The following is a 26892-nucleotide window of genomic DNA, read 5'->3' as shown; positions in this document are numbered from 1 at the left end:
GCCACTTTACCTCATGTTTTTGTAAAGTGTGTGGGGGCAGGGTATTGGGAAATTTACTAATATACAACTATTAAAGGGGGTTTGCCACCAATCTAGTTAGGCCCTATCCTAAGGATAGGGCCTAACTCGCTGATTGGTGGGGGGCTCAGTGATGGGACCCCCACAGATCACGAGAGCAAGGGGTTCTCCATTCTTATCTGGTAGTAACGAGGGGTCTGAACTGAGGTACCTTGTACCCCCATTATTGTGATCTGTGTCGGTTTCATCCCTGAGACCCTCACCGATTAAGTAGTTAGGCCCTATCCTGTGGATAGGGCCTAACTTGATTGGTGGGAAACCCCCTTTAAAGGTTCTGCAGTGCTTTCTTGATATGTAAAGTGAAGCCTCCTGTCTCTTACCTCATCAGCCAGACATTCCAGAACATAAAATGGCTGCAGGTGGCTCTGTTTAGGGACAGAGATCACATGATCAATCTCCGGATAGAGATCACATGACCCTCCATCTGCGGCCATGTTATGGACAGGAATATCTGGCTGCTGAGGTAACAGACGGGACGCTTCACTTTACATATCAAGAAAGTGGTGCAGATCTATTAATAGATTTCTATTGGTAAATTACCTAATATCCTGCCTCCCACACTTACACACACATTACAAAAACCATGAGGAAAAGTGGCCAAACCCTTTATGCCCCTAACTTTATGTGCTACCTTAAAATTATGTATGGTGTTTTTTATTGACATAAGGCTAGTAAAAAAATTAACAAATGTAGATTTTTTCCCCCCTTTTTGTTTTCTGCTGAATCTGGGAAGAGCCCCAGTTATAAGGGGCAAAGCTGTACTGGGTCTGATTGTCCATAGCTACCTGGTTTTAAGGAAAACCAATTAAGGTAGATCTTATGGTAGGTTGCTAGTAATGTACTAAACCCGTATCTATATTTACTCAATCCTAAAATACTTTCTATCTGCAAAGGCTACTCCATGCCCCAGTAGTCTCAGCCAATCGCTCTTAGCTGCATGACCTTGTTAAGCCAGAGCTACTGCGCATACACAGAGCTCCGAAGCCCTGCAGCAATGTGAGGAGTGCGGCGAGGACGTACAGGTAGGAGGGGTCGCAGAACCTCTGCCGATTATTAGCATATTAGTTAAACTATAGCTTAGTTTAGAAAGCATTAAATGATTAGGAAAAAATTGATTAGGATTTAGCCCATTACTAGCAACTTATAATCAGATCTACTTTTATAGGTAGCTTTCCTATAAAGGAAAACCTACCATCAAAATCATGATAAACTATGGACCTTTACTGATGGCACTGTTACTGTTGTAATTTTCTTATATTTGTTATCCATGGCTTCCTTTCTTCTAAAATTAACTTTTAACCCCTTTGTAACCTGTGATATATCTCTACATCACACGTTGGCTGCAGGTTTATGGGGCAGGCTGAGCCCTCTCCATCCGAGGTGGGTGTTTGCTGCATATAGCACAGCTCTTTACATCAAACAATAAAAAAGCTTTAGTTTTTGAAGGTGGGGAGTAATAAAAAAATGGAAACAGAAAAATGAAAAAGGTGCGGTTTAGGATGCTAATGAGCCAAAAGGGCTCCATGGGGCGTTTCCAAAGCCCCTTGTGCTGTGGTTTCACAGGCTGTTATAGCATGAGGAGGGAAGTGCAAATAGAGCAAGGGGGAGAACAGTGTAACCGCCTGTGAAAGAATGAGGCAGAATGGCCCCCAAAGTGCTGGCTCATTAACATAATTTTGAAGTTAATGAGGCCATGGATAACAAACATAAGAATATTACCACAGTCACAGTGTCTGCATCTATGAGTAAGTGTCCCTGGTTTATCCATGCTGGATTTTGATGGAATATTTCATTTAAGAAGCTGCCACCATGTTTTAGAATAGGATGTTGTTAGGGTTATGTAGTGTACATTCCATATTTGTATACACTGGCCATTTCTGATAAGTGCCCATTATATACAACATAAAATGGCTTAATAGTCTCTGTATTGCAAACATTGTACAGTGTACAAGATTTATGTCACTATTTTGTATAGTGGAGACATTTCTGTGCAGTTTTCTTCAGATTAGTTTTTTTTTTTACTAAGTTTCTGTCATTTTTTTGTAACAGGAGGAAAACATGGCACATATAAGCATCAATCAATATTTACAGCAGGTACCCATTTTGTCACTTTTTGCATTAGGATTTTTTTTTGCAGCTTCCCAGGATACTGCGTGAAACATTGGAGTGTGGCTATTTAAAGACAGAAATGCAAAAAGTTTGAGGGGGGGGGCATCACCAGCACCCATCTGTAGCTATTACATGCCGCCACCCCTCTCCTGCTGTTTGCCAGAAATATTGCAGTAGCTGATAGTCTTTGGTCCCGCAAGAGTAGGCGGGGCAGAAGTGCTTCATTAACATACAATTGAAGTTCATTTTAGAAGGAGCACAGCTCAGTGTAAACATGTGGGAGATTTATCAGACTTGTCTGAGAGCAGAACTGTTCTAGTTACCCATGGCAATCTATCAGAACTCAGCTTTAATATTATTAACAGCTGTGGGAAAGTGAAAGTTGAGCTCTGATTGGTTGCCATGGGTAACTAGGACACTTCTGATAGCTCTCCCCTTTTTATTGCTGGGTCACATGAACGGGTGGGTGTGTCCGACCACCCGGAAGTCGTTGGAGTGAAGCTTCTGTGCCCCTGTAAACATACATCGGCACGGCTCTGCTGGATCGCGACACAGGGCACCGGGAGTGACAGAGAAAGCGAGCACACATTTATTTTTTTAAAGAAGCCCTCCCAAGCCCGGCACCTACATTTTGCTTAGTCTGACAATTCCTTGAATATTTACCTCAAAAATTTTTTTTCAAGGATAATTAATGTTATAATTTAATAGGTTTCTCTAAAGATCTCAATAAAGGGATCCTGTCATTAAGATCACACATTTTTAACTACCGTAATGACAGGTTCCCAAAGGTTTTTTAATACTAATTCCCAATAATTAGCATTAATGGATCTACTCACTTTAAGAAGTATATATATAAGTATTACTGGCTCCCTGCCAGCAAACTGGATCGAGTCATGCGGCATCTTTTACAAGGCTGCAATCATCATCATTATCTCCTCTCCTCTGCTTGTTTTATCTACTTTTAAAAGTAATTAGAACCAGTAATGTTAATTATAAAAGTAGGGTCAGAATTGGTATTAAAAAGACTTTCTTAAATTTAATTTGTTTTCTTACTGTTTCTTTGTATGATGTTCTTTTGTCTAATTTTAATGTTTTATGCTATAATGTAGGTGGCAGAGGTTATTGAAGAGAAAAATGGCAATACCTGTGCAGAGCTTATTTCATTTAGACATGCACACATTGCCAACCCAAGACTGCAGGTAGGGAACTGACACTACAGTAATGACTACTTTATTGCCTTTATTCTGTTATATCATAACTACTTGTTCCTGTTAGGCCCCTTCCACACTTGCGTAGATCACGTCAGAGTTTGGTCAGTGAAAAACGCACATTTTGCATCAGAGTGCAATCAGTTTTCAGTCAAGAGTTTCTTCAGTGTCTCAGTTTTTCACACGCGTTTTCAATGCAATTTCAATGCGTTTTCTGCGCGTGAAAGGACTCAGGACTGAGCTCTATCTTTTCTATGGCAATTGCTGCGTGAAAAACGGATTGCACTTGCATTGCACTTGCATGTGTCTCAGAGTGCAATGTGTTTTTGATGCGTCTCCACAGACTTGTATGGTGCGTTTTTCACGTGCGTGACTTGCAAAAGTAGAGCATGTCGAGATTTAAACGCGCGTTCAAAAAAACGTGCGTGTGTGCGTGAAAAAAAATGCAGGTCTGAAAAGACCCATTGATTGTAATGGGTCCGAGTGCAATGCAAGTTCTGCGCGTCAAAAGCACGCAAAGAAAACGCGTGTGAAAAACGCAAGTGTCAAAGGGGCCTTACATGCTTCCAGAATTTGTGATTGTAATTTGAGATGTTAAAAGGGTTCTCCAGTGACATACAGGTTAGCCCTTACCCACAGGATAGCTGCTGATTTTATGATCGGTAGGGGTTTCAGTGATGGGACACCCACAGTTCCCGAGAATCTGAGTCTTTTGTACCCTGTCACACATGTGTCGGCTGCTGTAGTCTTCTTTATGGCGCTTGTTCTATGACGAGGATACCACAGACCTCGCTCTAGATGTTCCCATCACTGAGACCACCACCGATCAGAAAGTTAGTCCCTATTCTGTGGGTAGGGGCTCACCTGTATGTCATTTGAGAACTCCTTTAAGCTCTATATTACATAATACTGCCTGCATTAACAATTCTGACCTTTTATTTTTTTACTATGTAGCTTTCGGCCCCAGAAGACAAATGTCAGCAAATGTTAGAACCTCCTTATGACGAAATGTTTGCAGCTCACTTAAGGTAACCAACATTTTATAAGGGGTTCAAATGTTTGGTATATCTCCAATAGTCCTAGTAATAGGGGCACTTAAGACACGGAGACTATAAGAGATTTCTCTCGGCTTTGAGTCATTGCATTTCCATGGGGGAACAACACAGATCTCTGATAAGAGAGGACATTACTACAGCCATAGGTCGCGATAACGCCTCTACACGCGTCATAGACGCGTTTAGAGGCTGATTTACTCCCCCAAAAAATCACCAAGTGTATTAATACGCTTGGTGATTTTCCTTTGAGCTGCCTCTTCCAAGCGGTGATGGCGCCGGCTCCGATCCAGCAAAATGTTCTCTGCAGGATCGCAGTGCTGAGTGGCTGGAGGCAGGACAGGGAGGGACTTCCTGCTCACCGTCTGAGTCTCTCCCGCAGGGCGCCGAGAGATAGGTGAGAGATGGAGGAGCCGAGCAAGGGGTGGGGGCGGAGCCGAGCAAGGGGTGGGGGCGGAGCCGAGCAAGGGGTGGGGGCGGAGCCGAGCGAGGGTTGGGCTGGGATATCTGTTGCCGGGGCTGTGCTCCTGATCTGTGTGTGATCGTTCACACAGCCAGTAACAGGATTGTGCTGTCTATGTGACAGCCCAATCGTGTACTGTGACAGGGGGCGGATTATTATCAGTCTTCTGTCCCAGCAGCCCCTGTATACAGTGAGAGGCTGCAGGGAAGGTGCTGTATGCATCCTCTCTGCATGTCTCTGTATACAGATCACTGATGACACTGATCCAATGGGCTCTTACCATTAGATCACTGTTATCTGTGATCTATATAAAAGAAAAGCAGGGAACATATATTATGTGTTCCTCCCTAAATGTGCCCCTGTAAAAAAAAAAAGTTATGTTCCCAAACTGCAGAAAATTAATTAAATAATTTAATTAATTAAATAGTCCGCTCTGTAGACAATAAGGCTGCATTCACACAAACGTATGCCCGCCAGGCCGTAGCCATGCAGGCATGCGTTCCGTGCCATGGAGAGGAGGAAGGGGTGACCCCTCCCCTCTCCATTGAAATGCATTGGGTACTGGCCGTAACACGGGGACATGTCATTTTCCCGTGTAAGGAGCGGTATCACTCAGTGCAGCCATCTATTGGGGACATATGTACAGCCGCAAGCTTGCGGTTGTACATACGTCCCCATATGGTAGTGTGAATGTAGCCTAAGGGTGAGGTTATTACCTACGTTTTCGAACGCATCACAACAGCTGAGAAGAGATTTGCCTAATTACATTGCTGTCAACATTTTGTTTACAAAATGCATGCAATAAAATTGCATTGATGCATGTGTTTTGTTAACACAATGTTGACAGCAATGTAATTAGGCAAATGTTTGCTATTTGATGGCTCGTTTTTTTATTCGTTTTTGACCCATTCCAAAGGCTTCAACCTTTCACATGTTGAAGTAACATTGTGTTTCCATTGCATTTGCTAAAACGCAATGTTATTTCAACATGTGAAGCCTTAGGATGCGTCAAAAACGCATAAAAAAGGCGTGAATGCGCCCTAAAGGGGTTTTCCCAAGAATTCAAATTAGACCCTGTCCCGTGGATAGGACCTAACTTGAATTTGTGGGAAAACCCTTTTAAGCACAGAAAACAGGAGCTGTAACTTTTTCCTTGTATTAATAGACGTCTTATAACACTATATATGTATGTATGTATGTGTGTATGTGTATATATATATATATATATATATATGCATATATGCCTGGGAGTTATACATTTATTAGTGAAAATTTCGTACTCCTCCTGGGTTAAAAATACTACTCAAAAATGGTGAGAGGAGTATTATTACCCTTCTGGAAAAATGTTAGTGCGACCTCTGACTACAGCTTGTCTAAAGAGCCTAAAGGGAGTCTATTTGGAGACACTGCTCCCAAATCTTCATTGGATAAAACCACTTCTTTCCCTCTCCTGTCCCTGCAGCATTGTCTTTCCAGAATGCCTGAAAGATTTACTAAGAGGCATCATTTAAAGGGGTTGTACCAAATTTTCAAGTTCACAATATTCTGTATAACAAGCTGATTGGAGGATTTCCTACTGTTAGTCATGAGAACGGGATCCCTAGAAATTCAGAGAACGGGGGTCCTGTTCGCATAAATGGGTGCAGCAACATCCTGCCACTCATTTCAATAGTATGGGAGTCTCTGAAATTATTTTCAGCTGTTTGACCATCACTGTTCAGCTTGGTATTCCCTATCCTGTGGTACAACTGCCTTTAACTACCACTCTTGTGCATTGGTAAAAAAAAAAAATCTAAATGTCTAAATTATTTGATTGTGCAGTATATACACTTTTTAAATATACTGCTCAAAATTGACAATCCAGCACCAGAATGGTCAAGTCATAAGGATATACAAATGGGCAAAACCCGCTACCACATATCTGCAATGCTCTGTGTTATCGGCAATGCACTTGTCAAGAGAGATGGTTTAATTGCATTGATAGAGGTTATACATGCCTCATGTCATTGAGTTTAAAGGAAATCTGCCTTCAAAATTGAGCATGATAAACTAGGGACTTTGACTCATAGATATTTATCCATAGCCTCTTTCCTTCTAAAAATCTACTTTTAAAATGCTCATGAGCCTAAAGGGCTCCTGGGGTTGTTACCTATGTGCTACAGCTCCACAGGCTGTTACACTGTACAGGAGCGCTTCCCACTCTGCTGGAACTTCCTATGCTGCAATGAGATTACATCAGGCTGATGGGGGGACAGTCTACCAGCCTGTGAATTTGCTGCACAGGGAAGTGTTCTTCAAACTGCCTGCATATGGCAAAAGCTGATTGTATGTACCGTAAAATACAAAATTGTAAATATTGCCTACATAATATGAGTTAACAGTGATTTTGTTTATTTCAGGTGCACCTATGCTGTTTCCAATCATGACTTTGTAGAAGCATACAAATGTCAGACTGTGGTTGTTCAATATCCTTTTCAAGTGGTAAACTTGTATTAAAGAACATCTACCATTCGATTTCATGCAGTATGAACTAAACATGCCTTGAGAATGCTGTAGCTACACTGATGCAGGATCATATCTTGATTAATCGCTGTGCTGAGTGGTTTTGCTGAAAAAACAATCATAAAATTTAGGACCCTGGGAAAGTTCCACATTACACATAAGCTTTCTGAACATCCAATACAGGACTGATCAACCTGAGCTGGATCACTCCTACACAGCAGCTGGGGGATGGTGCAGCAATTGATTGTTCTGCCTGACAGGGAGAACAATGATTGCATTATCCTTTGGAGCAATGCATAACTAATGTGAAAAGAAAAGTGCCCAGCCCAGGCACAGAAGCAACAGAGCTTCATTATCATAATTTTATTAAAACAAAATTCTGCAAAACCACTTAGTACAGAGATTAAACAAGATATGATTATGTATGAGTGTAGCTACAGCATTCTCAAGGTATGTTTGGTTCACAGTGCATCAAATCAAATGGTAGTTTTCCTTTAAAGGGAGACTTCTAAATCCTGAATCACCGCACATTTTTCTTAATCCAATGGTCTATGGGACAAGTACGTCTTGGTGTACCCAGCTCATCTGCATATAGTAGAAAATGATCTCTAGTTTGACAGATCACGGTGACACATGAAATGTATGTCTGCAAAGCTTTTAAAGCGCTTCTTTTACTTGTGGGCTACTTTGGGACCTGGATACCCAATTTTTCATTTACCCAAGAAAACAATATTTTAGATTTCCATCTGTTAGTCTTAATCTTTGCCTTGACCTAGTTTACATCGTTTTTGAAAATTTTTCAAGCCCATAAAGAGGAAAATTGGTGAGTGTGACTGTAATAATGTTTCAAGAATAGAGGATTGAGGGACTTTTGCTCTGGTGATGTGTTCAGTGATATTGCAACTGCCAAAAGTGTCCCTTTGTAAGAATATGTTGCACTGAAGGCAATCACAGAGGTTATTGTAGGGCTCCAGACTTCCAACCTTTACCCAGATCAGAGAACTACTGCAAATGGTACCTTCAAAGGAATCACATTACTGTATTATATTACCTTCAACTAGTGCCCACAACTTCACCCAAACAGCTTATTATGCTAAGAAGTTGGAAGTGCGCACTGCACAGAGTGAGGCCTATGCATAACAGCTGCTACTGTAAAGCTCTGCTGTATTCCTGCACTGTATTGTGCATGCACTGTCCTCCTTTGTACTGTGTATACTTGAGACTTGTCTGGAAGAACAAGGCAGTGTGGCACCAGAGGAGGGTCCTTTCTCACGCTGAGTGCAGTGTAACGGTTTTGAATACAGAAACTTTTTAATTCTACTAATGGGGAGGGGGTATAATTCCTACCTATTCCTAATAGAGAGGCAAATACAAAACAATGCAATGGAATATCCATCAATGTTCTTCTTTTTTTCTTACAGGGCACTGCCAATTATGTATGCCATTACATTGGATCTAAGATATTTTGCCAACAGTGTAAGCAAGAATCTGTTTTGTTTGATACAAAATAATCATCTTTTTAACACCATTAATGCCCCCTGTCTAGTGTTAGGGTAGGATCTAAGATGTCCTTTTTCAGTGTGCGTTGGCAGGGTTTCAAATTATTAAATTGCATGTGTGCACGGTTTATTTGGTTTCCCAAGTCTATATAGAAAAATAGGAAAGAAGCAGAAGAGGAGGAGAATACAAATCATAACATGAGCTGAGTTCCCAGCTCATCTAGTCTCTTAATTGGAGAATTTCCCTGCTGTTGCACATTGACGTCATCATAGTGCATTTCTGAAAATCTTGAGTTCATTGTTTCTACAGTACTTTTTAGGAAAATAAGACCAGTAGAAATGACAGGATTTGATCTATCAGCTTGGTTTACCTTAACACTAGTGGATAGTTTATTTCTATCTGAGCAGCTAGTGAATATTCCACCTGATTGTTCTCTCCAGAGTACAGGGGATTGTATCACCATACTTCTCCCTGGTACAGCCCTAGCCTGTGCAGAAAGTAGGGTCCTGAGATTTCGGCAGAGTGGGTGTGACTTTTAGTATTCCTGCCCACCTTGACCTGACAGCTTGGTGTCTGGGAGAGGTCAGGATGGGGCTGTGTCCAGGCACTCATACAGGACACATACCAAATGGGTCAGTAGCAGGCTCTATAATAACACAAGAACTCCTCAGTCTTGTCTCACCAGCAGCTGTGTGTGAGGAGATGTTAGGAGCCAAAGCAACAGTTGTCTAGTGTGCTGCCATCCTCATTGTCCCACAACTACACAGAAAAGTCTATGCGTTTTTAGATTTTTAAAGACTCAAAACTGCCTTTACAAGCTCTTGTACAATTGTTGATGCGACCTCTGCGTTTACCTGTGTTATCCGGACACTTCACTATAACCACGAGGAATTGATAGATCACTTGTATAATATAAATTCTCATACTATCTATAGGCTGACCAGCAACTGGCAAAAAAAGGCAAAGGAAAAATTGGAGACATGCTGGAAAAGGCTGCCGAACTATTAATGAGCTGTTTCAGAGTGTGTGCAAGTGATACGTGAGTATCTCCTTTCCTCCATATTTGTATTCTCTTATGATACTGGCATTATAGAAATAGTTTACCATGCTAAATTATGGCCTAGCGGGACCAACAATAAAATGTAAATATTTCTAAAAAAATGTAATACAAAAAAAAGTTTGTACCAAAAAAATTCCTATCAATGAAAATGTCAACTACTACTGTGAAAAAATAATTTGGGCTGCCCTTAGTTTGACTCCTGCTGGTCTGATGTTTATGGCCCATCAATAATTTAGTTTTTCAAATCCTATACAATAGAAATCAAACAGTCATGTCCCTATCCTTACAAAAGGTCAGGTCCACTTGTATGCTTTAAAGAGGACCTTTCACCACCTCACACATGTAGAGACTAGCAAACCATTCATCGGGACTGCTACACAGATTCCGGGGCACTTCTTTCTTGTTCTCACGGTTGTGGAGATATTAGTCCTGGTATCTATCTATCTATTATAATCTATGCTTGGCGTGTGTTATGCTAATATTCTCTTATACTGTCCAATCAGTGGCAGGCAATGTCAGAGAAGCTACAATGTAGCTATTTGCACTTGTGTCAAGTTTGAGTTTATGTTGCATTTACTTTGTTCACGTTGCTTTTGTGTTTACGTGGCATTAACTTAGCCTTTTGCATTTACATACGTGTGGCGTTTACATGGCATTTGTCTTTATATGGTGTTTATACTGTATATTTGTGTTTACATGGTGTTTACATTGTGTTTATATTGCACTAGCATCCAGTGGTGTACCAAGCCTGTCTGCTGCCTGAGGCGAGTCATAGAGAAACAACCGCCCCCCCCCCCCCCCCATATATGTAATATATCAGGGAATGTCAGGACCAGATCCATCATATTGGTTTGGTGTAAAAATAAAGCCATGCATAATGCATACAGCGTGCCGCCATATAGTATAAGATAGATAAAACGTATCGTACCGCCATGTAGTATAAAATGCATGCAGAATATCGCCGTGTAGTATAAAATGCATACAGAATATCGCCGTGTAGTATAAAATGCGTACAGCATACCGCGGTGTAGTATAAAATGCGTACAGCATACCGCCGTGTAGTATAAAATGCGTACAGAATATCACCGTGTAGTATAAAATGCATACAGCGTACCGCCATTTAGTATAAAATGCGTACAGCGTACCGCCATTTAGTATAAAATGCGTACAGCGTACCGCCATTTAGTATAAAATGCGTACAGCGTACCGCCATTTAGTATAAAATGCGTACAGCGTACCGCCATGTAGAATACAATGCATACAGCGTGACGCCATGTAGAATAAAATGCATACAGCGTGACGCCATGTAGAATAAAATGCATACAGCGTGACGCCATGTAGAATAAAATGCATACAGCGTGACGCCATGTAGAATAAAATGCATACAGCGTGACGCCATGTAGAATAAAATGCATACAGCGTGACGCCATGTAGAATAAAATGCATACAGCGTGACGCCATGTAGAATAAAATGCATACAGCGTGACGCCATGTAGAATAAAATGCATACAGCGTGACGCCATGTAGAATAAAATGCATACAGCGTGACGCCATGTAGAATAAAATGCATACAGCGTGACGCCATGTAGAATAAAATGCATACAGCGTGACGCCATGTAGAATAAAATGCATACAGCGTGACGCCATGTAGAATAAAATGCATACAGCGTGACGCCATGTAGAATAAAATGCATACAGCGTGACGCCATGTAGAATAAAATGCATACAGCGTGACGCCATGTAGAATAAAATGCATACAGCGTGACGCCATGTAGAATAAAATGCATACAGCGTGACGCCATGTAGAATAAAATGCATACAGCGTGACGCCATGTAGAATACAATGCATACAGCGTGACGCCATGTAGAATACAATGCATACAGCGTGACGCCATGTAGAATACAATGCATACAGCGTGACGCCATGTAGAATACAACGCATACAGCGTGACGCCATGTAGAATACAACGCATACAGCGTGACGCCATGTAGAATACAACGCATACAGCGTGACGCCATGTAGAATACAATGCATACAGCGTGACGCCATGTAGAATACAATGCATACAGCGTGACGCCATGTAGAATACAATGCATACAGCGTGACGCCATGTAGAATACAATGCATACAGCGTGACGCCATGTAGAATACAATGCATACAGCGTGACGCCATGTAGAATACAATGCATACAGCGTGACGCCATGTAGAATACAATGCATACAGCGTGACGCCATGTAGAATACAATGCATACAGCGTGACGCCATGTAGAATACAATGCATACAGCGTGACGCCATGTAGAATACAATGCATACAGCGTGACGCCATGTAGAATACAATGCATACAGCGTGACGCCATGTAGAATACAATGCATACAGCGTGACGCCATGTAGAATACAATGCATACAGCGTGACGCCATGTAGAATACAATGCATACAGCGTGACGCCATGTAGAATACAATGCATACAGCGTGACGCCATGTAGAATACAATGCATACAGCGTGACGCCATGTAGAATACAATGCATACAGCGTGACGCCATGTAGAATACAATGCATACAGCGTGACGCCATGTAGAATACAATGCATACAGCGTGACGCCATGTAGAATACAATGCATACAGCGTGACGCCATGTAGAATACAATGCATACAGCGTGACGCCATGTAGAATACAATGCATACAGCGTGACGCCATGTAGAATACAATGCATACAGCGTGACGCCATGTAGAATACAATGCATACAGCGTGACGCCATGTAGAATACAATGCATACAGCGTGACGCCATGTAGAATACAATGCATACAGCGTGACGCCATGTAGAATACAATGCATACAGCGTGACGCCATGTAGAATACAATGCATACAGCGTGACGCCATGTAGAATACAATGCATACAGCGTGACGCCATGTAGAATACAATGCATACAGCGTGACGCCATGTAGAATACAATGCATACAGCGTGACGCCATGTAGAATACAATGCATACAGCGTGACGCCATGTAGAATACAATGCATACAGCGTGACGCCATGTAGAATACAATGCATACAGCGTGACGCCATGTAGAATACAATGCATACAGCGTGACGCCATGTAGAATACAATGCATACAGCGTGACGCCATGTAGAATACAATGCATACAGCGTGACGCCATGTAGAATACAATGCATACAGCGTGACGCCATGTAGAATACAATGCATACAGCGTGACGCCATGTAGAACAAAATAGAAGTCCTGATAAATATCACAAATACAGCATATATATACGCATATACATCTATACACACACATACTGGACCGGGGGAGGGGGGTGTCGGAGCTGGGAGCCAGCAGCGAGGGTTTGGGGCGGGGAGGGTTTGAGAGCCGCGACCACGGGAGTGGGGTCGGAGCCGGGAGCTTGAGTTGGGGGGAGTGGAGGCGGGAGCGGGGTCAGAGCCGGGACCACCGGAACGGGGTCGGAGCCTGGGTTGGAGGGAGTGGAGCCAAGACTGCGGGAGCAGGGTTGGAACCAAGAGCAGGGTGTGGGGGGGGGCGGGAGCGGAGGTATGCAGGAGTGGGAGTGTCGGGCAGCGGCCGGAAGCACGGAGCTGGGCAGAGCACTGGAGTGCCGGAAACACAGTAGCGGGGGAAGGCGCACGGTGCCAGGGGGGGGGCATGGTCCCAGACGGAGGGTTGCAATGTCTAGTGGCAGCGAAGGTCAGGTGCATGGTGCCAGCGGCGGCAGGGAACTCGTTGCTGCCCGGGGGGAGCTGGAGCACGGTGCCGCCGGAGGCGAGATGCTCAACTCAATGCATTTGCATTTACACTGCACTCCACGGTCACATTACAATTTGTATTATTGCATTTTTGTTAACTGAATATTAGCATAGTGTTAACACAATGAATGAACACAGCATCTTGATGAGTATGAGAGGTTAGCATAACAGACAACTCCAGCTCCTCCTCTGACCAAACACCGATTACTATGGTCAGATACTGGGAGGGACTGATATCTCTGAATTTTCTTTCTAGCCTCCATGGTTGCAAAGTGTTCTTGAATCTGTGTAGCAGACCATACGGAATGAAAATGTTTGCCTGGAGAATGCTAATCTCCACATGTGTGTTGTGGTGAAAGGTCCCCTTTAAGTGTTTTTTCTTTGTTAATAATTTATCACTGTTTTGATTTCTATAACAGTCGGGCCGCCTTTGAGGACTCAAAAAAGTGGGGAATGCTGTTTTTGGTTAATCAGCTTTTCAAGATTTATTTTAAGGTAAGTTTCTATGTGTTTTTACTTTTGCTGAAAGGGCATTTCCAACCATCTCTGGGTAATATTGGGTGATCTCAGTCCTACATTGCCAGTTCTATGGATTGTTTTTTTTTTAACTGTTTTTTTTCTCTCTGAATAGGTAGACACCTTTCAGGGGGTTTCCCATGAAAGAAAGTTCTTAAATTTTAACCCCCTTACTTTACAATTTTACTCTGTTTTATTGCTGTTTTAGCTCTAGTGATGATCAGTGTGAAATCCAGTGTGGGTGGGGATTTTTTAAGCAGACACTTCATGATTCTTCTATGCTATGAGATGCTGTGCACTGACAATGTACTTAGATTATCAGGTTCCAGGTTTGCCTAAACTTTTATTTAGCTTCTGAACAGTGTGCTAGTATCTGACACATACAAAAAGAGAGATGAGACTGTTCAGAGATGAGAAATCCATGAGATGGACATTGTACACAATGACACACTTCAGCTCTGCCACATCTGAGCTATAACAAACACTGTCAGCTTTGCTACTACTTTTTCCCCTGCAATAAAGATCTTATCTGTAGCTTGTAGATTTAGTCTCCTCATGATGCTGCTTACCCATAGGCAGTGCTCATGTGAGCGTCTCTGTGTGAGCTGGTCTTGTAATGCAGGGGAAAGGGGTGATGCAGAGGTGCCGCAGGGAGCAAATAGGAGAATCTAATCATGAGAAGAATCTGCCATGCCCGACGGTCGGATCCTGGGGCAAGCAAAATTGTATACACCAGGAATGATAGAGACAGGTTGGAATTATATCTGAAATGCTGTATTTTTGTACATAACAGTGAATTAGCGGTGGGTTAACCAAGGTCTCTGCAAGAACTAGTATAGTTTATGAACATGCTTCCTGTCCTCCCCCTGGTCATTTCAATAGTTTCCATACATATACCCTTATAACTGATATTCTTCTTTTTTTTTTTATTCTAGATTAGTAAACTTCATTTGTGCAAGCCTTTGATTAGAGCAATTGAGAGCTCTAACTTTAAGGAAGATTATACCATTTCACAAAAGGTCACTTACAAATATTACGTTGGCCGGAAAGCCATGTTTGATAGTGATTTCAAAAAAGGTAAATAATCCTGAAGTTTTTTTTCGTTAATGGTTGTTTTGTACTTAAATTGAATAGCAGGATATTGTGCAGTTGAATTGAGTATGGGAGGTAAGTAGTTGGTGGGTGTCTCCAAGTTTTATCTTAAATGTTTCCTACCATCCATACTTATCCCCCATTCACAATGTTTGATCAGTGTGGTGCCCTATAATGTGCTCCACATGAATGGAAAGCTGATATACATGCATGACCTGTGCTCCATTCCTTTTTTGGAAACTCTAGAAGAGAACTAAGTCCCATAGTAGTTAATGAACTGCTGGTTGAGTATGAATGTCAATGCTTTATTGATATGGAGTTACAGGTCCAATTTTTTTTAATTTTTTTTATTTCTTAGTCTCCCAGCAATCACATCTCAGCAATCAGGCACGTATTGTATATCCTGTGGATAGAGCACAAATGTTGAAGGGGGTCACTTGGAGAGTGTATAGCTAACATAATTCTGGGCTATTTTACTGAGGCACTAGTCTAACTTTTTTAGTTTTTGTTGACTTGTAAAATAAAGATTAAAATGACATTTGTCTTAATAGCTGAGGAATATCTGTCATTTGCCTTCCGGAACTGTCTCCGCTCCTGCCAGAAAAATAAGAGAATGATTCTTATATACCTGCTGCCGGTAAAAATGCTCCTGGTGAGTGCCCCGGTTTTTTACTTTTTGGTTGTACCTGAGGTTTTGACAGATATTGTTTTCAAATACTGTATAAATATATTTGTTATATCAATGCGTGCCAAAAGCAAACAAGCGATAGCCCATCTTTGGACTTGTATGTAAACACAACTTTTACTATGTGTCATACATAAGAAATATAAATTGTGTTTTTAATCCTTTATTTGCAAAAAAAATAACAAGTGTCTGAAAAGGGTTTTTAGTTTCAGTCAATTCTGGTATATGTCTATATTTTACAAACAAATCACATGTAGATTTTTTTATTCCTATCAGAAATAATTGTTCATTACTGCTGTATATAATCATATCAAATATGGCTTTAAAGGGAACCTGTCATCAGCAGTTGACCAATTAAACCACTGCCAGAATATTGTCAAGCAGTGTAACACATCCTAGCTATTGTGGTGGTAGTGTGGTGGCATCATCCAGAAAATCAGCTTTGAAGTGAGCTGTAAATTGGTTGTGTAAAGTCAAGGAGGAGGAGAGTTTAACACTGGAGTCAAGGTGGGGAGCTCTAAAAGCCTCCTCCTCTGTGATTGAAATCAGGCTTCAGGAGATTATGGTTAGGGGGATTCTGATTAGTGATGTCTCTTGATGCAGGACCATCATTTACAGTGAATGGGGCTTTCTGATGAAGAGAGAGCTTGACTTCAGTGTTAAAATCTCCAGCTCTTTGACTTTAGACAACCAATTTACATCTCACTTCAAAGTAGATTTTATCGATGATGCCACTACACTGGATACTGAAAGAAACATCATCTGGAAGGAACTTGACAACATACTGGTAGTGGTTTATTAGTTTAATTTCTGCTGACTGACCCTTTAAGCCCTAGTTTGGGTGCAGATAATCATCCATAACCCTTTAAAGGGAACCTGTCAGCAGGAGACCCATTTTTAGCACTCCCCCAGTCCCCACAGAGCATAGGACATACACTGCCAAAGTATTTTTATATAAAAAATAGGTTTTACAGAAAAAAAGATATGTTATATTGTACCTTCTATTAGCATGTGCTGTGTGACTAGGCAGTTGCCACAAGGGAGGGCCTGGAAAGGAGCAGTTCCCCCCCCCCCCCCACCCTTGGGAAACATGTGACCTTTTCAAATATATGAATAACTCCCCTCACTCGGGATTGGCTGTAGAGGAGCAGGGGGCGTCGCTAAGGCAAGCGATGGGTGTTTTCATATATTTAAAAAGGTCACATGGAGAAGCTGTTCCCCAAGGGTGGGGGGGAACTGCTCCTATCCAGACCCTCCCATTTGGCATCTGCCTAGTCCCCCAGTCCCCACAGCATCGCACTACTTCATAGAGGAGCAAAGCTGTGACCCCTGGGTTTTAAGAGTTAATCAGAGAAGCTGCATCTAATTATAGCCAGTCCAGCTCTGATCAGCATCACCAGTGACAAGTGGGCATTTCCCTCTGTAACTGGGGCTCTTATAGATGCCCCAGTTACAGGGGAAAACTTGTAAAAGGACCTCATGGGGGACTTATAAAGTAAAAACACACACAAACAAAAGAAATTAATAAATATTCCTAACAATAAATTTCACATTTATCCCCCGCTATACTACAAAAAACACCGCCATAGTCTCCCCATCTGCCCGAGACTATACATATTATATATCAAAACTACTGAAACAAAATGGGAAATTCATTAATAATATTCATTTTGAGTTAATTTGAAAATTTCAAACAAAATCTACTATAATGTACAAAAAAATACTTTTTCAACTTTTAACCCCAAATAAAAAAAAAAAATTAAAACTTTTATTACATTTCACTAGCTCTATGAGTCCTGAAAAAAATTACCACAAAACATGTTAAGGTAGCATGTGAAAAAAAAAAATGGCCCTTAAATTGCCGCTTATGAAAATTCGCTAAAAATGCCCAGTCACTAGGGCCTTTTCGGGCTGTGTCACTAAGGGGTTACATGGTACAACTGCCTAAAAAAGTACATGTGATTGGATTTTAAAGATAGCCCAGAATTGACTGAAAGTACCCTTTTCAGACGCTTGTGTTTTTAAATATCATTTATATGCATAGAATAACAATTTACATTTCTTACGTATGATACATAATAAAAGTTAAAATTTAGTCTGGAGATGGGCTGTCACTTATTTGCCTTTGCACTTTCTAATTAAACTAAAAGCTGTATTTGCCACATAATTTAGTAGGCTTACCTAAAGACCTAAAGATGACAATACAATAAAATATAATTTAAACTGTAATTACAAACATTTAAAGAAGTTGTCCAAATTTGCTCCTGTGTATAGCGGATAACAAACTCACTGTGGGGGTCTGACTGTTGAGGCCCTTGCCGATTATGAGAACAGGACCCCTCAACAATGCAGATAAAGAGGTTTCCGTTCTCACTAATGGATGAAGCAGCAGGTTGAGACTTTTGTTCTTCCACTCCATTCAATAGTATGGGAGTGGGAGTGTGCGAATTTGCAGAGTACATCGCTCGGGTATCTCCATCATTCCCATTCTCCAGAAATAATTATAAAAACAGGGATTTCCAAGTTATAATAATCATTTTTATCTCTCACATTGGTAAAACAAAAAACATTGCTGAAACTGCAAATGACCTGTTAAATGAATTGCACAAATGCAATCTAGTGTATGTATATGTGTGATATATATATATATATGGGCTGTCTATGCCTATTTGGTGTTTGTGTATCTAATATATATATATATATATTAGTGTGCACATGGGTGTCTTGTTACACATGTACCACACATGTTTTGTATAAGTGCATAGATATTCTATTTCAGATCTCACCTTTTTGTGGAAGCATCCAACCAAAAATGCTAATTATATGTTTTGCTGAAAGCGCACCCGTTATCCCTGTTTTTTGTTATTTATAATTATCCTCTATCCTTTCGGATCCCCTCAACCAAACCACAGGGGGGGTGCTGCATCTGTTAGGTAATTTGTTTGGTAGTAGCTACCTATCATCTCATTCCCACTACCCCAGAACTTGTTCTCGGATTTCTAGTGATCACATTATCCACCATCCAATGGCAGGCGCCTAAAAACCACCCCTCTTTGTCTATTTTATACTATTCTCCAGAGATAGCTGAGGACTATGCTCGGCAATTTCCTATTGCTCCCACACTAATGAGGACTCATGCTCAATTCTCAGGATTGCTGAGCATCGTGTTCTCATGATTATGGGGGTTCCAGCAGTCGGACCATCAGCTTTCATTCCTTATGCTGTTGATGCGGGATAACAAGCAAACTTGGGACAGCTACTTTAAGAACCTGTCTTCATTTTGTGTAGTAAGAATTTGTTGTATGTTATGTAACAGGATTTGCTTTGCCAATAGGGTCACATGCCAAAACTCCAGCTTCTGAAAAAATATGACCTGATGCAATTTGCAGAAGTTACAAAAGCTGTCTGGTAAGTGCACTGTGGCGATCGCAAATCAAAGCTGCACACAACTTTAGTCTGCCAGAATAATTTTTATATAATATTTAATTACATAGATTATTAAAAAAAATGCCAAAGTTGCTTGTTTGGATCATCTTACCTCTTTTGCATCAATATAGATTTATACAATTTTTCCACTTACACCAGTCATGGCGAACCTATGACACGCGTGTCAGCACTGACATGCGTAGCCATTTTTGGTGACACGCGGCCGCCCCTCCCTGTGTAATGTGCTGTCCCTGTGTTTCTGCCCCCTGCTTACCTGTCCGACGCCTCGTTGGTCCGCCCACCGTCTGCAACTCCTCCGGCTCCTCCAGGCTGCAATGCGCGCTGCTCGTCACGTGACTGAGGCGACCTGACGTCAGGTCACTTCAGTCACGTGACCCGAGGCGCAAGGTGCAACCTGGAGGTGCCGAGCCGCCTGCAGTAAAGCTACAGGGAAGAAGACATCACTGGGTAAGTATATAAGTTTATTATTATATTATATTTAAAGGGAGGCGGCTAGGGGTATTTTTTGTAGTAAAGGGAGGCAGCTAGGGGTATTTTAGTAGTAAAAGGAGGCGGCTAGGGGTATTTTAGTAGTAAAGGGAGGCCGCTGGGGCATTTTATTAGGGAAGGAAGGCCGCTAGGGGCATTTTAATAGTAAAGGGAGGCCGCTGGGGTATTTTATTAGGGAAGGGAGGCCGCTGCAGGACATGTTATTAATAAGGGGAGGCCGCTGCAGGACATGTTATTAATAAGGGGAGGCCGCTGCTGGACATGTTATTAATAAGGGGAGGCCGCTGCTGGACATGTTATTAATAAGGGGAGGCCGCTGCTGGACATGTTATTAATAAGGGGAGGCCGCTGCTGGACATGTTATTAATAAGGGGAGGCCGCTGCTGGACATGTTATTACAAAATTAGTTTTTTTTCTAAAGGTGACACAGCACCCGAGTTTTGCTCAGTTTTTTGGCGAATTTTGACACACATACCTCAAAAGGTTGCCCATCACTGACTTAGACAATAATTTCTAATAATAGGTTCTCATTCATCTCTCAGAAAGCATGGGTAAAAATCCTAAAAATAAATTGCTGCATCAAGGCCACAACTGTCTGCAGCGCTTGGCTTCACATAAGTATTGTAACGTGCTTCGCGCTGAATACCATTTACTAAGTCATGGATTACCATATTTTTTGTATTCTAAGATGGACCCCAGGTTTAGTCATCCGAAAAAAGGAAAATTGTATTCCATGCCAATTAAAAATTCCCTAACGGTCACACAAGCACAGCACTGCTATATCCACTCAGTAACGCACATAGCTCTGCTACAAACATTCACAGTCACACATACAGCCATTAACTCACTCACTATGTTACCTCTGGCTAAATTCACCCACATGAACACACTCAATACTGCTACATACATTCACTTACACACACAGCTCTTCTTCATACCATGATGCAACTTCTTCCCTGGTTCCAACTCCTGGCAGCATGAAAGGGTTAAGGAGCTTGCAATGATGCAGGAAGCATGTGGTCAGTCAAATGCTTCTAACATCACTCTAGGTCCTGCAGTAATACTTAAAGAGGTATTCCCATTTCAGCAAATTTTTGTAAATGTTTTTCTGTATCAATACCTTACGGTATCTCTGCTTACTGTCATTCTATGGAAAGCTTCCGTTTACTACCAGTGGACAGAAATCTGACCATGGTCACACAGAGGCCCGGCTCGTATCATACAGCGTAATCATAGATGTGTGATATAACGAGCTGTGCACCTGTGTGTGACCATGGTCAGATTTCTGTCCACTGGAAGTAAATATAGAAGCTGTCTATAGCAGGACAACAAGCAGAGATCTAGAAAACTGTGAGGAATTGATACAGAAAGTTTATTGGAAAGTTGTATAACTTTTTATAATACAAACAATAACATTAATTTGCTGAAATGGGAATAGCCCTTTAAGTCAGAACGAGCAAGGATAGGGAGGGATCCGTTCAGAGGATCCTCTTCCTCAGAGATTGAATGAAATACTTTGTCAGTCTCCAGGACAGTGGTCAGGAGGGTCTGGCAGTGCTGGACTGACCTCTGGACTATAAAGCAGGCACTTTTTTAGCAAGATTTTGTCTTTCTAAAAGTGTCTTATTGTCAGAAAAAGATGGTATAGTGAGAATTATTGTTTTAGTTTACTGTGTTTTAACTTTTCATTTGTTTTTCCAGTGAAGGTAATCTTTTACTTCTGACCGAGGCTTTAACCAAACATGAAACCTTTTTCAACCGTTGTGGAATCTTCCTGATCCTGGAGAAACTAAGGATAATCGCATACAGGAATCTGTTTAAAAAAGTGTAAGTTCTCTTTGCTATAGTCCTGTGTTTTATGAAACCCACATCACACCGTCATCAAGCACTTGCAGTGTTCATATGTGCATAAGTTGCTCATTCTGTTGTATGTTTTGATAGTACTTTACATCCCATTAGCATCCCATTATTGAGTAAGACTGGTAATGTGTTTTTAAAATTTACCATTAGATATTATGAACTTGTCTGGGCTATTCAGGACCCTAAATCATTGGCAGGTCCTTACAGATTTGTGGCATGTGTATGAAATGGCGCTATATGAAAAATGTCTCATTAGAGTCTTCCCTGCTACTCCCAACGCCTGGTGTGATGGGTTATTGAAGCAGGCATGTGCCAGGTATCTGAATTGTTGTGAAAAGTATAACTATTTTATGAATATAATACCATTGTAAGTGACCAAATGTATTTCTTCATCTGCAGATATTTATTGCTTCGGACACATCAACTTTCCATGGATGCTTTTTTGGTTGCCCTCAAGTTTATGCAAGTGGAGGATGTGGACATTGACGAAGCAAATTGCATCATAGCTAATCTGATTTACATGGTAAATGAATTCACTGTGGGGCACATTTACTTACCCGGCCCATTCGCGATCCAGCGGCGCGTTCTCTGCACAGGATTCGGGTCCGGCTGGGATTTAAGATGGTAGTTCCTCCGCCGTCCACCAGGTGGCGCTGCAGCGCCGAAAATAATCTTAACGCCCCGGAATGCACCATCCCATAGAAGGTGAAGGTGAGCGCTCCCCAAGCGACACATTTTCGGCATTTAAATGCGGCGGTTTTTCCGAATACGTCGGGTTTTCGTTCGGCCACGCCCCCCCCGATTTCTGTCGCGCGCATGCCGTCCCCGATGCGCCACAATCCGATCGCGTGCGCCAAAAACCCGGGGCAATTCATGTACAAGCGGCGCAAATCGGAAATATTCGGGTAACACGTCGGGAAAACGCAAATCGGGCCCTTAGTAAATGACCCCCTGTATCTTCAATATTCAAGAATTACCTCTAGTTCTTTAATGGATAAGCCCTAGGTCATGTGCTAGCTGTGGTTTCTAGCATACACCAAATTGAAGAGCAGTTCCTATTCCTACCTGTCTTTGCGGCCTGTTCATTAATTAGTGGAGTAATTGATGGAGTGGCGCTCACACGCGGAAGACAAACGGGCAGCAAACAAGGGATCACTTTCGCCTGTTTGTGGCATGCAAAGTGCACACTTTGTGCATTGGGCCTCAAACTCGTATTTTTGCATTGATAGGCCTTTATAATATTTCACTGGGTGCTGTATAATCCATTCATTTTCCCAGCAGTAAAATATGTGACCACACTTAGGTGTCACTGCTGCCTTTTATAAGACACTGATACATTTCTTTATAAGGTCATAGTACATCGACAAATTCATTTTCATATTAGGAAAACTGTCATTTAGTAAGTGTGAAAACTTTTACACAATGTGGTGGTGTATTTTCCATTTAGACATTAAACTTGAATGCACTGAATGTTCAAATGGCTGATAAAAAGAGAAATACACTTTGCCTGTTTCAGCTTCCATTTCTGCAGCAGGGCCTCCATTCTCCTTGTATGTACACTCCCAACCAGAGCAGAAATTATGATGATCCCTTCACCTCTGTTGCCACCAATTGGCCGCAACAGTAACAAAATTCCTGCCACGTCTGCTTTGGCAGAAAGTTAAACAAGGAAAATCCCTTTTATTCGAAAATTGTGCCCTGTGAATTAAAGGAGATCAACTACTTATATTATGCTACTCGGTGTATATTTATAGAAACCTTTGTTACTTTACTAAGAAAAAAAGCAAAAAGTGTACTTGCCTTCTGATAGGCTATACACTACAGGGGGCTGGCAGGCTATACACACACTACAGGGGGCTGGCTGGCTATACACACACACACACACACACTACAGGGGGCTGGCTGGCTATACACACACACACACACTACAGGGGGCGGGCTGGCAGGCTATACACACACTCACACACTACAGGGGGCGGGCTGGCAGGCTATACACACACTACAGGGGGCGGGCTGGCTATACACACACACACACTACAGGGGGCTGGCTGGCTATACACACACACACACACTACAGGGGGCTGGCTGGCTATACACACACACACACACTACAGGGGGCTGGCTGGCTATACACACACACACACACTACAGGGGGCTGGCTGGCTATACACACACACACACACTACAGGGGGCTGGCTGGCTATACACACACACACACACTACAGGGGGCTGGCTGGCTATACACACACACACACACACTACAGGGGGCTGGCTGGCTATACACACACACACACACTACAGGGGGCTGGCTGGCTATACACACACACACACACACTACAGGGGGCTGGCTGGCTATACACACACACACACACACTACAGGGGGCTGGCTGGCTATACACACACACACACACACTACAGGGGGCTGGCTGGCTATACACACACACACTACAGGGGGCTGGCTGGCTATATACTGGATGGGCTGTGACCAATGCATTTCTCTCCCTCTGTTTATACTCGAATCAATAGGTTTTTCCAATTTTTTTGTGTTAAAATTGGGGGTCTTGACTTATACTTGGGTCGAGTATATACGAGTATATAATATTTTTTTTTTTTTGTTCTCCATCTTTAATCCCTTTGTCCTTTAATGATGATGTCACTCTGAACCTATTCCCTTCACTTGTTGTTCACTTCACTATTGTTTCATATGACTATGTTTTGTTAACTTATTTTGTCATTTTATGTCCCCTTAAAATCTGTACATCGCTATGGTATATGATAGCACTAACCTTTATTTTAATGATAAAGATTATTATTATAAACTTTCCCTGCAGTCCATAGTAGCCCTGCATCAAGACTCTGGACTTCCTGTGATGTCCTATGGACTCACAGGGATGAAGGGGGAACCCATTTCTCTATACACACCATCCCATGTCAGTATGGATGTACTATTAGCTATATGTTTTACATATAGAATAACCCCAAATTTACAACTGGTCTTGGTGCTACGAATGGCCTATTCTCTTAATGTTGACATTTTTCTCATCACCAAATGTGATGTGATGTCTGTTTGTATAGAGATGCCGAGCATTATACACAGTCTGGCTGATCATTCCAACTGGTGCAAAACCATGACGACCTGTTGATGCCATCCCTTGGTGTTATTGAACTTCACACAATCTCAGATTACTGTCCACAATTATACAAAGATCATTTTTAGTCAGTGTTACCGAGTGTCATTCACATTTGTTTGCACATACTATCTTATATTTTGCCAATGTTAACTTGTTTTATCTTCCTAGGGACACATTAAAGGCTATATCTCTCATCAGCATCAGAAGCTTGTGGTCAGCAGGCAAAACCCATTTCCTCCTTTGTCAACAATCAGCTAAGCACAGGCAGATTGAAGATGAATAGTCAGCAGAACACGGGACCCAGTGGTTGTTTTTTATAGATTGTTATGACGATTTTGAATTATTTGTGTTCACTTGCCTATTATTTTTACTATAAATGTACAGTGTCCAATAAAACAAGTTTTTGTATTAGTGGTTTTAAATTCCATTCTGATCCCTGCACCTATGCAGACCCCATGAATAGGGCTGCTTTGTAACTTCTTTAGAATGGAGAACCACTCCCACTCCCTTTTGGTTTTATAGGACTGCTACAGAAACCATATACTGTAACTATACATGGCTTCTCTTCTGCAGATCCAAGTTTGATTCCACCAATCAGACTTTGCTATTGGATTCATATTTCAGAATCTGGTAGGTTCAGATCATTGGGTATCTTAATCTCTTGTCCCTTCCCAGGTGTCCTGCTTCTAGTCCCACAGTTGTTTGAGTGCCTGACCCGTTTGAATAGTGCTCTACCAGTACTGTAGGATGAAGTAACTCACAATGAAAAAAAGTGACTCCAGACACTGTTGTCCCGACATTTCCTGGTCTTATTATTTGGCTCTCCTCTCCTACTCCGGCAAATGATGTTACAACACAAACTATTGCAGCCAGTCCCTGGGAGGTTATACTGTTCTAAACCTTAAAAGGATTTTACATTGTTAGGCTACATTCACACTACAGTATGGGGGACGTATATACGGCCGATATACGTCCCCCATACACTTCTATGGGCTCACGGCCCTGTACGGGAGCGGTACGGTGCTGCACACGTGCGGCACCGTACCGCTCCGTAGCCCGGGGAAAGATAGGACATGTTCTATCTTTCCCCGTATTACGGCGCCGTGCGCCATTACTTTCTATGGAGAGGGGCGGGGGTGAGCTGCGCTCACCTCCTCCTCCTCTCCCCACGCTGCCGTGTGCCCGCCGTGCTACGGTGCGGCGGGCTCACAGCAGTGTGAATTTAGCCTTAGTCAGTATCTTCAACATATAAATACACACCAGTCACTTTAAGCAGAAATTGACCTAATAAACCACTACCAGTATATTATCAAGCAGTTTAACACCATCCAGATCACATTTATTTAATTGCCGAGTGTGGTGGCATCATCCAAAAAGTCAACATTGAAGTGAGATCTAAGTTGGTTGTATAAAGGGGGAGATTTATCAGAAATGTCTGAGAGCAGAAGTGTACTAGTTACCCACGGCAACCTATCGGAGATTAGCTGTAATTTTATAAAAATAAAGAAAGTTTATCTCCGTTTGGTTTCTATGGGCAACTGGAACAGTTTTACCTCAAACACTTCTGATAAATCTCCCCAAAGGGGTTAGAGAGTTTAGCACTGAAATCCAGCTCTGCCATTGTCTGTATTTTGACTTGTGTCCACATGTAGCAAGCTCTCAGTGACTTCAGTGCTAAACTCTCAGACTTTATACAACCAATTTATATCTCACTTCACAAAAATGTGATCTTAAAGATCGTAAACTGCTTCACAACATACTGGTAGTGGTTTATTACCGCATATACTCGAGTATAAGCCAACCCGAGTATAAACCGAGACCCCTAATTTTACCACCAAAAACTGGGAAAACCTATTGACTCGAGTATAAGCAGAGGGTGGGAAATGCATTGGTCACAGCCTCCCAGTATATAGCCAGCCAGCCCCCAGTAGT

The 26892-nt window shown here is 41.9% G+C and overlaps 1 protein-coding gene across 1 annotated transcript; it reads left to right on the top strand.

The window, feature by feature from the left end:
* The first annotated feature begins 450 nt into the window (after positions 1-450).
* PCID2 (PCI domain containing 2) lies at positions 451-25371 on the top strand. Its single transcript, XM_072135611.1, has 15 exons — positions 451-541; positions 2128-2172; positions 3297-3386; positions 4350-4423; positions 7310-7375; positions 8194-8235; positions 8834-8888; positions 9848-9951; positions 14160-14235; positions 15192-15333; positions 15900-16000; positions 19368-19441; positions 21671-21796; positions 22229-22352; positions 25129-25371. Exons 1-15 carry the CDS (start codon positions 491-493, stop codon positions 25216-25218), a joined length of 1260 nt encoding a protein of 419 aa, XP_071991712.1. The 5' UTR covers positions 451-490; the 3' UTR covers positions 25219-25371.
* The last annotated feature ends 1521 nt before the right edge of the window (positions 25372-26892 follow it).

Source organism: Engystomops pustulosus, chromosome 2 (assembly GCF_040894005.1).
Source record: "Engystomops pustulosus chromosome 2, aEngPut4.maternal, whole genome shotgun sequence".
Taxonomy (NCBI): domain Eukaryota; kingdom Metazoa; phylum Chordata; class Amphibia; order Anura; family Leptodactylidae; genus Engystomops; species Engystomops pustulosus.
This window is presented reverse-complemented; position numbering and strand designations above follow the sequence as displayed.